Raw genomic sequence first — 13,452 nt, forward strand, 5'->3', positions numbered from 1 at the left:
AGCTGACGATCAGGCCGGAGGAGCTGGTGCCGCAGCTGCCGGCGCCGCGCGACCTGCAGCCCTTCCCCACCGGCGAGGTGCTGCAGTTCCGCGGCCACGCCGGCCTCGTGCGCTCCGCAGACTTCGACCCCGCCGGCCAGTACGTCGTGTCCGGCGGCGACGACGGCACCGTCAGGAGTAAGGAACGGGATGACAAGCGAACCGACTTGTTTCACACTATTCTACATGTCTCTGCCAAATTTCTATAAACATGTTGAACCGCTTCTAGGCTTCGTTTTACACTCGATCCGAATTTCGCGAAATATACGAAGTGAGAAATTGTGGTTTTTATAAGATCAGTAAGAGGTTGCGCGATGTGTGCGCAGTTTGGGAGGCGAGCTCGGGGCGCTGCCTGCGCACCGTGGAGCTGGGCGAGCCGGTGCGGCTGGTGGAGTGGACGCCGGTGGGCGGGCTGACGCTGGTGGGCGCGGCGGCGGGCCGGCGTCTGCTGCTGCTCAATCCGGGCGGGCACGTGGGCGCACACCGCGCCGCCCAGCGCACCGACCTGCTGCTGGCCGAGCCGCCGCCCGCGCACGACGTCCGCAGTGAGTGTCGCGTCGCGTCGCCTCTCACCTCGCGCGTCTCGTGCCTCGTGTCTCGTGTCTCACGTGTGTGTCTGTGCGCAGTGGACGAGCGCACGGCGGGCTGCGTGCAGTGGGAGGAGGTGGACGCGGCGCAGTGGGCGCGCGGCGTGCGGGTCGCCGTGGCGCACTTCAAGCCGGTGCAGCACGTGAGTAGCGCCGCCCACACCTACACCTACACCTACACCCCCCGGCCAGTTAGGCAGTACTATAAGTGGGCGTGATGGCAGTTCTCGTGGCACGCGCGCGGCGACTACGTGGTGGCGACGCTGGAGGAGGGCGCGTCGCGCGGGGTGGTGGTGCACCAGCTGTCGCGCCGCCGCAGCCAGCTGCCCTTCCGCCGCAACGCCGGCCGCCTGCAGTGCGCCGCCTTCCATCCGCACCGTCCGCTGCTCTTCGTGGTGGTGAGTGCCCCCGCCGCGTCACGTGTGGCGGTGACGTGTGTCACGTGTCACGTGTCTCGTGTGACGTGTGTCGTGTGTCATGTGCGCAGACGCAGCGCGCCGTGCGGGTGTACGACCTGGTGAAGCAGGAGCTGGTGCGCAAGCTGTTGGCGGGCGCGCAGTGGCTGAGCGCGCTGGCGCTGCACCCGGCCGGGGACAACCTGCTGCTCGCCTCCTACGACCGGAAGTGCATCTGGTCAGTCGCTCGCTCCATCTCCTCTGCGTACGATCCATTCGGCATGTCGGCATGTCGGCATGTCGGCTTGTCGGCTTGTCGGCTTCTTTGTCGAATAACGTAACATGTACACGAAATATAAAAATTAGATTGTGATACAGAAGTGTATCTGTGCGGATGTATTATTCCGGTACGAGCATATCGGTACATTGTAAGGTAATGAGGTGCGCAGGTTCGACCTGGAGCTGTCGTCGCGGCCCTACCAGACGCTGCGGCTGCACGCCGGCGCCGTGCGCTCCGTCGCCTTCCACCGCCGCTACCCGCTCTTCGCCTCCGCCGGCGACGACACCAACATCGTCGTCTGCCACGGCTGCGTCTACAAGTGAGTGCCCCCCTCTGTGTCCGCCCGTCCGCCCGTCTGCGTATCTGCTCGCTGCGAATCTACAGCGCGGTTCGTGTTCGCAGCGACCTGCTGCAGAACCCGCTGCTAGTGCCGCTGAAGCAGTTGCGCGCGCCGCCGCCGCGCGACCAGCTCAGCGTGCTGCAGGTGCGCTGGCACCCCGCGCAGCCCTGGCTGCTGGCCGCCTGCGCAGACGGCACGCTGCGTCTCTACGCCTAGCGCCCAAACCTCCTCGCTTTACAACATGTGTAAATAAACAAACTCTGAACATGACTGCTGTTTCATTTTATCCGCGGCCATCTGTGAAGTCGTATTCTCTCAAATATTTTTTACTGATCGATGTCGATGTGTTATCTTACTTCTTCTAGTGTACATGATTATTCAAGTACATGAATAAAGACCCAAATTATATCATTTATTTGATGGTCTATAGTTGTTTAACCAATAAGTACTAGATTAACTTCAATACAACATTTATTATATACTTTACAGGCTAATAACATTAGGCGAGGTCGCGGACGGAAGCGCAAGCGTGCCCGTGGCCTCGCCATGATGCGTAGGAGGAACAGAGGGGTTTAGTGGTTATGCTTCCCATCCGGAAGAGAATGCCACATAACTACTGCGTCCCCCCCGGGGCGCGGAGTATGCATAAAGCATTCCCCTCTGAAAAAAAAAAAAAAAAGGCTAATAACATTACTTATATTTCCCTAGCCGTACCATTCGCTATGAGTGATTCACTCGTTTCTGTGGCTCGATTAGTTTCTTGTTCGTGCAGTGTTCCCAATTTATTAGAAGATTGCCGTGATCTACGGCTTGTAGGCCATCAATTTCGTCTAATCTAAATCTTCGGCCTACGTCTACTGACTTATTCTACGACTTTGAAAATCAACAGTAATTAATTCATTTTTTTTTTGAAATTCTCTATTAATATGTTAGGACTGTGAATAAGATTCCAAAAAAGTTTTTATAAAGTAAACAGGGACAATTTAAATTAAAACAGCGAATTTGTCCTACATTTAGCGAATGGTGAAAAATATATATTTTTTAAATAGTGCCACTGACCTGTATAAATGGACTGGCTATAAGACGAAGTATATTGCGCCCGTTTGATTGGCATTAAAGGAAGCGGTGGTGTAAACTCGAACTAATAATATATAAGTAAAATTAATTGTCATGTAACATCAACAGCCGGGTTTAAACGGGAACAAAGAGTAAGCTTTCACTTTCAAGTATTCGCCCAATCTCCTATCTATGGAGTCACGTGTCTACATACCCATGTTTTCTTCCCACTGACGTCCATATATGGACAGGCCACAAACCGTGATATTCTGTGCCTATTTGATCTCCGCCATTTTAGCGCTAACGTTTGCGGTTGATAGCTGTGGTGAGAATACCTACGAAAACGGTAAGGAACTTCGACAGGCGCATTTAATTCGGAACGATGTAAAAGCTGTACTTTCATGTAATGACCTATCCATTTATAGAGATCAGTGCCTTTTCCAGACTTTTTTACCGGTCGGGAAAAAAATCATTGGCAACACTGCGTCGTATTCGTGCAGTTTCGTGCAACAAGCCAACAAAACAAGGTTTATGATTCGTTGCTTTGGATCTGTTTCAGTTCGGTTGTTTTGCGAGTAGCTTTATTGTGTTTGCCGTGCTATGATGCATTTTTCTTCGTTTAATTAATAAATCGGTAAAGATTCAGAAAGTTATATTGCATTTCAGTGTTTGTTGTGGTGTTGAATAAATTTCCTTTCAATCTTGAAATGCCTATACTTCTTTGTTCTTGTGAAAAGTGAATAATCACATTGTTTTTTTTTACGAAACAGTTTATGGTCTATATTTTTGTTTGCGAATATTGCAGTGCTCATTAAAAAAAGGGATTACTTTGAAAAGTGTCGAAGTACAAAAGTGAATCAAAAATACTTTTATTCATCAAGTGAAGCAGACTCGAGCGGTTAATTTAAATGCTAAGGGTGCGTGAAGCACGTATTATAAAGTTTGATTGGTGCACGCGGTGACGCGGTGACGGGGTGAAGGGGCGAAGGCGCGAGGGTGTGTCGAGCCCGCGAGGGCGTCGGGCGGCGGCATGTCGGGCGCGACGACGCCGACGGCGGCGGAGTGCGCGACGCTAGACGAGCGCGACCTGGAGCCCCGCACGCCCATGAAGCGGCTTGGCTCTACCAGGAAACTCGCGGCGTTCAGCAGTAAGTTTTAGTCGTGACAATCTTGTAAGGCAATATTAGATTGTTTACGTGTTAAACATCTTTGAATATTTTGTACGGTGCAGATTCTTTATTTAGACATGCATGCGTTCTATTACAATATCCTAGCTGTTTCTCGCGACTCCTTCCACACGGAGTAAAAAATATCTAGTAGTAAATATAGCCTAATCGATGTCGCCCGAGAGTCTGTTCGCGCATATTTACAAATAAATATCCTAATTAGTAACTTCTAAATGTTCGTGGCTATGTTCTACATCAATGCATAATTTCAACAAGATCCAGACAGTACAGACATCTATCCATCCAAAAGATTTGCAAAAGATGCCTGTTTGTGCCAGTGCAAATAGTTGATGCAATGTGCCTGTGCCGTAGGACAACAGTGCTCAAAATCAGTGCTGGGCATACAAATGGCATAATGTGGCTCGGCATGAACTGTTTTTGGGTTTACTTACATTTAATGTTTAAATTATGCCAGTTGGGCATACAACTATGCTGATTTTGAGCACTATTTTCCTACTGTACTGGCATCATGTAAACCAGGCATTACTCAGTGGTATATTAGGTTTCCAATAGCAAAACAATTTTCAAAACTGTTCCAGTAGTTTTGAGTTTACGCATTACATACAAAATTACAAATATATGTTTAGTTAGAATATGTGTATGTTACTATAAAGACTCTTCTTATGTTTATTTTATTTTTCCTTAGTTTTTAAACATGTTTTATATATATATACTAGCCCTGACATTTTAAGATTGCAAATAATGTTTTAGTTGTTTGTACTTTAAATCTTTGTCACTGCATTATCCCAAATTTGGGAACAATTTTCACTGGTATGAATTTTTCCTTACGCACACATAGACATTTAAACAATTGTCTCTTGATGAGACATCAAACATGTATGAAATAAATAATATGAATGTTTGGATAGATAGGTGTTTGTTTGAAGGTATCTCCAAAAGGGCTGCATGGATATTGCTGAAAATGGCCTGGAAGAAGGCTGACATAAGCCGCTAATTATTATTATTTTTATTCTGCACAGACGGAGGGGTGGCCAACTGCTAATATACAATATAAACAGAAGATATTTATGAATTTAATGAATAAACTTGTTAACCTTCCCCTTACAAAATTATGTCATTACTGAATAATTTAGGCTATATCTATTAGTAACACTAGCTGTCGCCCACAAGTCCATCCGCACGGGGTTAAAAATGTGTTCCAAACTGCATTAAACATCTGTATCAAATTTCATTGAAATCCATGCAATCATTATCCATCAAAAACCAAACCACATCCATCCAAACCTTTGCATTTATAAGATTAGTAAAAAGTAAAATTGTTATTTTTATGTGGACAAAGACGAGGGTAAAAGATAGACACAAATAAGTGTGCTTATTATCTATTTTATTTGAAACAGTACATGATTTGTTCACTTGAAAGTTCGCAATATTATTGTTTACGGATGTGTCTACATTGACAGAGAGTTTTTACACTTTACAAAAGTTACACTTTAACCCAAAACATTGTTCGCTATTGTCATTTACTATTGCAAAGTGTACATAAAGTTGGCATGATACATACTCTTACTCATCATCAACCTGCCCTTATCCCTATTGAGGGTCGGCACAGTATGTACTACTCCTCCATACATCTCTATCAGCCCTCATATTCGAGTCTACCCCTTCTTACGCATATCCTCTTTCACACAGTCATTCCATACTTTTTTTGGTCTTCCCCTACCCTTGTAGCCATCCACATTCAATCTCATTACTTTTTTGCTTATATCATCATCATTCCTTCTCATAACATGTCCAAACCATGCTAATCTTTTACTCCTCAATTTCTCGATCACTGGCGCTACTTCCAAACTTCCTCTAATATACACATTTTTAACTTTATCCTTCTTTGTCACACCACACATCCATCTTAGCATACGCATTTCAGCTACATGCAATCTTCTTTCATCAGAAACTATTAACACACATATTGATACATAATCTTACTATTTGTTACAATATATAATACTTTTAGTTCTAAAACAGAAACTACCGTGTAAGTAAACTTTATTTCCGTCTATTATATTTATTAAACCTCTGAAGGAGCGATATCGGCTCTGTCCGCTTTCCGCGTTTAGTGTCCCAACCTTCGTTTGTAAAGTGCAGGATCGAGGTCAAGTAAGCAGCAGCAAACATGCGGCCAAGTGTCCATACTCCAGTAACCGAGTGGACCGAACCATTCAAGTCTGGAAACTGAAGCGACGACAGCGTTTGCGACATATCTCGCAGCGCTCAGCAGCACGTTGCTCTTAAAAAAGTTCAAAAATTGTTAATGCATCAGTTCACTTCCTGAGAAGATTTCGAGGGCCTCGAGTGCACGCCCGCGCTCACCCCCCGCCCCCGCCTGCCAGCTTGTTACGTTGTATGTACGTTACAGAGTTCGTTGACATGCGACATGTTGATAATAATTTATTCGTTATAGATAAAATTCTATGTTGTCTAATGTTTTACTCGGCGGCGTAACGATAAGGGTGTTTTACGAGACTACGGCTTTTGAGTGTATATGAACAAAACATTATGATGGATCTCTATTAACGTCGTAATAGTTTACCGAAAGTCCCTCGGCTTGCTTTGGTAGTACATTGTTATATAGTGTCGCAGGGCCTCACCGGCAAACCGGCTGACCGACTGCCGAAACCCGTGACCGACGCACGACAGTTTCATCACTAATTTAGAGACACCCCCTTTGTTTTCCTTAATTTTATAAGTAAATTATTGAGTAATACAGTCGGAAACAAATGATATTCGGGCATTGTGGACTTGTTAAACGGCCATGCAACGTTGTAAAATGCAGGCAACAGTTCCAAAATGATATCTACTAATATTATAAATGCAAAAGAAACTGCTAAAAAAAATGCTGTCTGTCTGTCCTCCTTCTTTCACGCAAAAACTACTGAAACGATTTAAATGTAATCTGGTACAACACAGATAGTCGACAGCCTGGGAAAGAACATAGGCTACTTTTTAACGCGAAAAAGGGGTTGGAAATTTGATTTGAAGTATGGTCATTTTTACAGACAGAAGCTCGAAACTTATTTTTTATGCTTTTAATTTGATATAAATAAATATGACATTTAATGTTTGTAAAAATTTTAGTCTCAAGGGTGCAAAACAACTTTAGGGGATGAAAGTTTGTTTTGTAATAGAATGTGTGAGGTTTATGTGACTGTTTTGTGAGTTTAATATGTTTTGTTGTTATGTATTATAAGTGTAGGTGAAATAAGTAACCTAAATAATTAAAATGCTACCCAAAGATAGAATTTCCCGCGGACGAAGTCGTGGACACAGCTGGTATGTTTATACATACATAAATATATACAACATCAAACTATTAACATTTGAGGTAAGACGTTGTAGGTTGGCGTCAGGTATGAGTATGAGGTTCTCTTGGTCAGCGGCGGGCTGAAGCCTGGAGTAGTGTGCGGTGCGCGGTGCGTGGCGCCGTGGCGCGTGAGTCAGCGCCGCTAAATATAACCAGATGTACGGCGTGCGCGGCGCGTTGCCGGCGATGTCCGTCGCCCGCTTTGTACATCAAGACACCTCTCCGCCTCACAATGAGTTATTGTCGACGCTATTGACGCATTCGAACGCTCGCTGCGCCGACTTGAAGCACGATTACGAGTCGTTGCGAATTCCACTTTGCGAGTATGTATATATTATCCGTTGCCCGTTGACTTGACAATTCATCGATCGCTAGCAACCTGCAAACGGTTATACTTCTGCGTGGTGCACTGTACTGTATGTTACTCAAACAACGTATGATTTGTTACCCAAATACAGGAAATCGTAGAACGGTGTCATCGGTCGGCCATTTTGTGGAGGCTGTCGACATCTGTTACACAAACGGGGCGACTTGAACACACGGAGAACAGGCGTGAAGCGGAAGTAAATCCGCATATTTTCAGAAGTGTGCTTACTGGAGGCCTAATATTATTTCACTTTGCCTTCCCACCCTGTTCTTGGATTTGGTGAAGGATGCTATGAAAGGGAAAATTTCCCCTTTTTGTCTCCTCTTCTGGTTTAGTCATGAGTAATATTTGAGAAGCAGATCATTTATGATTTGCGTTTGGAGCTGCGAGTTTTTTTTTTACAAAATATTGGCAGATTTTTGTCTATTTATTTATTTTTCTTGGACCATTCCAACTAAGCTCTAGGCTGGACATAGTTTATGACAATAGTCGAATAGTGAGATTCGATCGATTCTACTACGTGATCTGAAATTACCATTAGGCTTTTGACTGAAAGCTGATTGACGCACGTCGTCTACCTCTGTTGATTAAAGGTAGGCAACGCAACGCATCTTCGAATGAATATCGGCAGCGGACACATCCCTATTTTAGCAAACTCGAGTGGCTGCTTACTCGTTTGCTACCGTATATGCTATAAAAATTGATAAAACGAAAACTATAATATAATTACAATTATAAGCAGATAAATTGTCTTGTATTGATCTTCGTAGGAATGCACTAAGTTGGGTAGTGAAGTACTTGATAAATAATGTTTTAAATATCAAAAACCAAGAATTGATCGCTTCGCTACGAGGCTAAGAGAAAGGCACTATTTGTGCCTATAGTCATTAGTGTTCGTATCGCATCCCCTGGCGGCGCAGCGCGGCCGGGGCGCAGGACGTGCGCGCGGCGGGCGGGGGGTGGGGGGCAGGGTGCACGGATGTGGGCACGGAGGCTGCGGCGCAGTCGTGCGGCGGCCGGCGAGGACGAGCGGCATGTTCCAGTGCATCGTGACTCCGCGCCCCGACTGGCCCGCCTCCGACCGACACGATGCTTTTGCCGGTACATATATTATAAACTTACATTCTGATCCCCCTCCGCCCCCTCCACCGACCCGCGCCGTCGGCAGCGGCCGCGCGCTATATTTAGACGGCGCGTTGCCGCCACCGCGCTGCCTCGCCCCCGTCACCGCGTTGCCGCGCCGGCAGTGGCGGCTCTCGAGTCCACGGTCAGCTGTGCAGCTGACGTCCGCCCCGCCGCGGGGCGCCGGCCACGAACGTCACGTGTGTTTACCGAAGTTCTACGTATTCGTTCTTTTTGGTAGCCAAGGTGTGCAGGGGCAACATAACATAAACGATAATAAACACCCTTATATATAGCTGTAATGAAAATGTTGTTTAAATAATTCCGAAAATGTTGAAGTATAAATACTACTACGAAACACTCAAGAAAAGCGGTATTAAGAGCAACTAACACCGAGATGCAAGTATGCGTGGATGTATGAATGTAGAAGAAGCGAGAGAGGTGTGCCAGCGCCGCGCCAAATCGGGGTCCGTGGTCTTCTTCTACCCCTCTAAGCTATGGGCGTGATAATCAAGTTGTTGTTCAATTATCGGCAAATGCCGGTCAGCGCACACTTGCGGCAGTAGCATTATTTTAATCTATGCTATCTTTATATACTAATATTATAAAATGCTTAATCAACTTTAGCTATAATAAAATATAGCATGGGATAGTGTAGCTTCCCAACTGGGAAATAATTTTTCAAATAAGTTCATTATTTACGAAGCCTAATCAATGCAAACACACAATCAAATCTTTATTCTCTATTATATTAGTATAGAATAATTCACATCATAAATAACTTCGTTGTATAATTGTTTTTTCTAACACAAAATATTCGAAAAATATTGTAAATTCTCTATATGATGGTGAAAACCGTTGTTTTAAATCAATTTCATGGCTTAGCAGATGAAATAGCAAAACACATATATATTTATGGAAATATTTTTGTATCCTCTGTCTAATTGTAAATGATGTCGGTGTCGAGTTGTGTCGGCGTCGGCGCACGTCACGCAATGACCTGCGCCGAACTCAACTGCTCGCCGACGTCGCCGACAATAGAAAGATTATGTTTTTCCGTTGTTTAGTTTTGAAGCTCGATTATCTCGGCCACTTTAGCAATCGGGGCCGCTCAGTTCGCATCCCGGTATCCGGGAGCTGCTAGTTGATAGCCCTCAGCCGTCTCCACTTCAAACCTCCGTTGTTTACAATCTTATGTCTGGTTTACATTATGCCAGTACGGTAGGATAGTAGCGCTTGCCTGGCATGGACTGCTTTGGCGACAGTGTCTACATAATGCCAGTCCAGTTAAAGCTGTCGAATAGTCTAGAGATATTGTAGCAATTAAAAAAAAAGTAGTTGAAATCACTATATAAACATACACTAAATTTTTACAAGTTATTGACGAAGTTAATATCAAGGTTAAAAAATATTTTAAATAGTTAGTGAATACTGTTGTTCAGGGTAGCCTGCTATGCTACCAGCTGCCATGTCCAGGTCCTGTTATAAAATTGCGATCGTACATTTCAAAGTGGAAGCAATAAACGCAGTAAATGTCTAGTAATAATATATAGAATATTTTTTTCCAGCTTGCAGAAGATATGTACGTTTGTTTCCCAGTTCTATTCATAGTAAATCATTACTAAAACAAATCATTCAATTTTATTTATAATCATTACAGAGTACGTTTTTATTCAAAAATATAGTGTGCGTGAAACAAACAACGCCGCGGTCGCTGGCGCCTTTTTTTCTCCCGCATCGCAGTCCAGATAAAAAATTCTTAAAATAAGTAATGTGGTTCCTGTTTAATTGTCCTCTAAGCCCTGGATTGGCATAGCATATTATGCCACTGTGATGGAATGGCCGAAGTGGCCTTAACAGTAGAACTTCATGCTCCGGACTAATTTGATATGATTAAATCCGCCTATGTACTTTTAGACATTATTAATTACAATACTTTAGCGCGAACGACGTGCTTTCGTTACAAAGTCTAGTATCAAAATTAATGTATGGCGACATAAACGTCGACTTTTTAGTAAGGCTAGTGTTCAGTCAATACACTAACTCATTTCCGGATTTTCTTCCTAAGAGTAGATACATACATTTACCTATATTGATTGAGATTTGATAAATCCTCTAACCGTGTTCCCGTCCCCTCGGTCATTGTGACAGTGGCATGGGCAGTGTATGGTTGGAGGTGTCAGGCGTATCGTACACTGGTTCTGAGCGCGGCGTGCGTTGCAGACATTCGCGCCCAGCTGTCGGAGCAGGCGCGCGTGCTGGAGGCGCGTGCCGAGGCGGCGGCAGGCGTCGCGGCCGAGCTGGCCGACCACTGCCGGCGCCGCGCCGATCTCGAGCTCGACTACTCGCGCGCGCTCGACAAGCTGGCGCGCGCCGCTTCGCAGCGCCATAAGGACCACAAGCACAAGTAAACCTAAACATTCTTACGCCTCCCATATCTCAGCCGCAGTCCGCTGCGTCCTGCTGCACACGAGTTACAAAGTATAATCTGAGTTATTACTGATGCGAATCATAAACTGACATAGATTTACGGTCCAAAATGGTCTCGTCGAGATATAAAGTAAACACAACCAACCTATGTGGTGTGTTCGTATGCGCTGGCAGACGCGAGCAGTGGCCGCTGACGGGAGCGTTCACGTGCTGGCAGGCGGCACTGGAGCAGACGCGCGCGCTAGCGCGGGACCACGCTGCGCTGGGCGAGCTGTATGGCGGGCCGCTGGCCGCGCGGCTGCAGCGCGCCGCCGAAGACGTGGCACGATTGCAGCGCCGCGGGCGTGAACTACTCGCCGAGCGCCAGGAGGAGCTGGGCGCCGCGCTGGCCGAGGCGGCCGCGGCTGGCAAGACGCACGCCGGCGCCGCGGCCGCCTGGCGCGCCGCCGCTCTCAAGTTGCGTGCCGCGCACCTCCAGCGCCGCGCCGCACCCGCGCCGCCCGACGCGCCCCGCACACGCAAGCTCAAGGCCCTCGATAAAGAACTTCAAAAGGTATCATTATATGTCCGCCATAAACTGTTATCTTTACTGGTCACATTTGTGATCTAGACAATAATCGTAAACTATCATATGATGACCACGGATGAGATCATTTTCGATTTGAGATCGTCGTTTGACACTTAATTTCACATAGTCACCCCTTAGAAACCTTAAAGTTATATTATCATTGTAATGTATTATAGTAATTATAAGGAATATACATACAATAACAAACAACAATTATTGTACGGGAGCGAATTCCATTCACAATTTGTTTTGGCTTTAAAAAAATCAGTAAATGAAAGAAGTGCTGATACATATTGGTATCGGTTGATTTGCAGCGGCGCGCGCGGCACAGCGCGGCGCGGGCGGCGGCTCTGCGCGCGCGCGCCGACTACGTGCTCAGTCTGGAGGCCGCCAACGCCACGCTGCAGCGCTACTACCTGGACGACGTCGCCGACGTCATGCTCGTCAGTTCTATTTCCCTTTACACTGATACGATTCCACGGAGAGGGGATCTGGTATAAATCGCCCTCGAAAGATACGTTTTGCGGGATGTAATTTAAGAGGGCGTTCGTGTATATTTCGCAGTGCACGGAGGTGGGGTACGAGGCGGTGGTGGGACGCGCCGTGCGGACGGCCGGCGCCGCGGAGAACGCGCGCGCGCGCTCGCTGGGCGCGGCGGCGGGCGCTTTGCTGGCGGCCGCCGACTCGCTGGACGCGCTGGCCGCTCGCCGCCGCCTGCTGGAGGCGCACCGGACCGCCTTCGCGCCGCCCGCGCCTCTTGCGCCGCGCCCCCCGCCGCCCGCCGACCTGGAGCGCGACATGCGCGCGCTGCTGCCCGACGAGGAGGAGACGGACGAGGCCGCGGAGGAGGTGACGCGGGAGCTGCACGCGCGCCTCGCGCAGCTCGAGGCCGCCGCCCGCACGCTGCGCGCCGAGTGCCGCGAGCACGCCAAGACGCTGGACGCGGCCGAGGCGGAGCTGGTGCGCATGATGGAGGGCAGCGCGGCGCAGTGGGAGGTGGGCTCGCTGCTGGCGCCCGCCGCGACCGCGCCCACGCCGCCCGCCGCGGCCGCCGCGCCCACCGCATCCGCCGCGCCCACCGCGCCCACCGTTGCGGCGTCCGCCGAGGACGACGCGCCGCGCCGCGCACAAGAAGACTACTACCTCGCAGTGAGCCTCGACCATTATAATAGCTTCATTCAAATAAGGAATATTATAAAGAAAAAAAAAAGATTTTCCGTGACTTGAATGTTCTGTTAAACCACAAAATCGGTTAAAATACAGTTTTCACCATCGTTTAGGTCATTTATTCGGAATGGTTTGTGTATATATTTCATTACAACTTACTATTGTTTCACATAGAAGTGGCATCCACCCCCCCCACCCACCACCCCCCCACCCCTCTGTCATCTGCAACGAGTTAAAAGATTGTACATGCCTTGTCTACTTTTAATGGACAAAGGAGACCGCTGTATAAGTGTGTATATGTATTAAGTAACATTAAATTTAGCAAAAAGCCTTATCAGCTTGTTACAAGGTTTATATGTCGAGGTGATGATCATTTAGTCGAGTTTCTGGAGCGTACTTTAATATTTGGTGGAATTTGCGTGTGGCAGAAGTTCCGCGCGTACGTGTGCAGCGCGGGGCGGCTCGCGCGCCTCGAGGGGAAGGCGGCGGCGATGCGCGCGCGCCTACTGCCCGCCGCGCCCACCGCGCCCACCGCACCCGCCGCGCCCCCCTCGCC

At 47.5% G+C, this 13,452-nt stretch overlaps 2 protein-coding genes across 2 annotated transcripts in view; both read left to right on the forward strand.

The window, feature by feature from the left end:
* Nucleotides 1–1,897, forward strand: part of LOC106113613 (ribosome biogenesis protein BOP1 homolog) — a 6,369-nt gene extending 4,472 nt beyond the window's left edge. Inside the window, exons 9-15 of the mRNA XM_013306447.1 lie at nucleotides 3–177; nucleotides 366–584; nucleotides 666–769; nucleotides 851–1,024; nucleotides 1,114–1,259; nucleotides 1,471–1,620; nucleotides 1,704–1,897. Of these exons, the coding sequence (XP_013161901.1) occupies nucleotides 3–177; nucleotides 366–584; nucleotides 666–769; nucleotides 851–1,024; nucleotides 1,114–1,259; nucleotides 1,471–1,620; nucleotides 1,704–1,857 (1,122 nt within the window). The 3' untranslated portion in view covers nucleotides 1,858–1,897. The remainder of the gene's footprint in view (nucleotides 1–2; nucleotides 178–365; nucleotides 585–665; nucleotides 770–850; nucleotides 1,025–1,113; nucleotides 1,260–1,470; nucleotides 1,621–1,703) is intronic.
* A 1,138-nt stretch (nucleotides 1,898–3,035) lies between these two features.
* The window catches only part of LOC106113614 (SLIT-ROBO Rho GTPase-activating protein 2), a 12,681-nt gene continuing 2,264 nt past the window's right edge, over nucleotides 3,036–13,452 (forward strand). Inside the window, exons 1-6 of the mRNA XM_013306448.1 lie at nucleotides 3,036–3,845; nucleotides 10,955–11,138; nucleotides 11,336–11,714; nucleotides 12,044–12,172; nucleotides 12,294–12,878; nucleotides 13,235–13,429. Coding sequence (XP_013161902.1) covers nucleotides 3,728–3,845; nucleotides 10,955–11,138; nucleotides 11,336–11,714; nucleotides 12,044–12,172; nucleotides 12,294–12,878; nucleotides 13,235–13,429 — 1,590 coding nt within the window. The 5' untranslated portion in view covers nucleotides 3,036–3,727. The remainder of the gene's footprint in view (nucleotides 3,846–10,954; nucleotides 11,139–11,335; nucleotides 11,715–12,043; nucleotides 12,173–12,293; nucleotides 12,879–13,234; nucleotides 13,430–13,452) is intronic.

This window comes from Papilio xuthus, unplaced genomic scaffold (assembly GCF_000836235.2).
Source record: "Papilio xuthus unplaced genomic scaffold, Pxut_1.1 DF828177.1, whole genome shotgun sequence".
Lineage (NCBI taxonomy): Eukaryota > Metazoa > Arthropoda > Insecta > Lepidoptera > Papilionidae > Papilio > Papilio xuthus.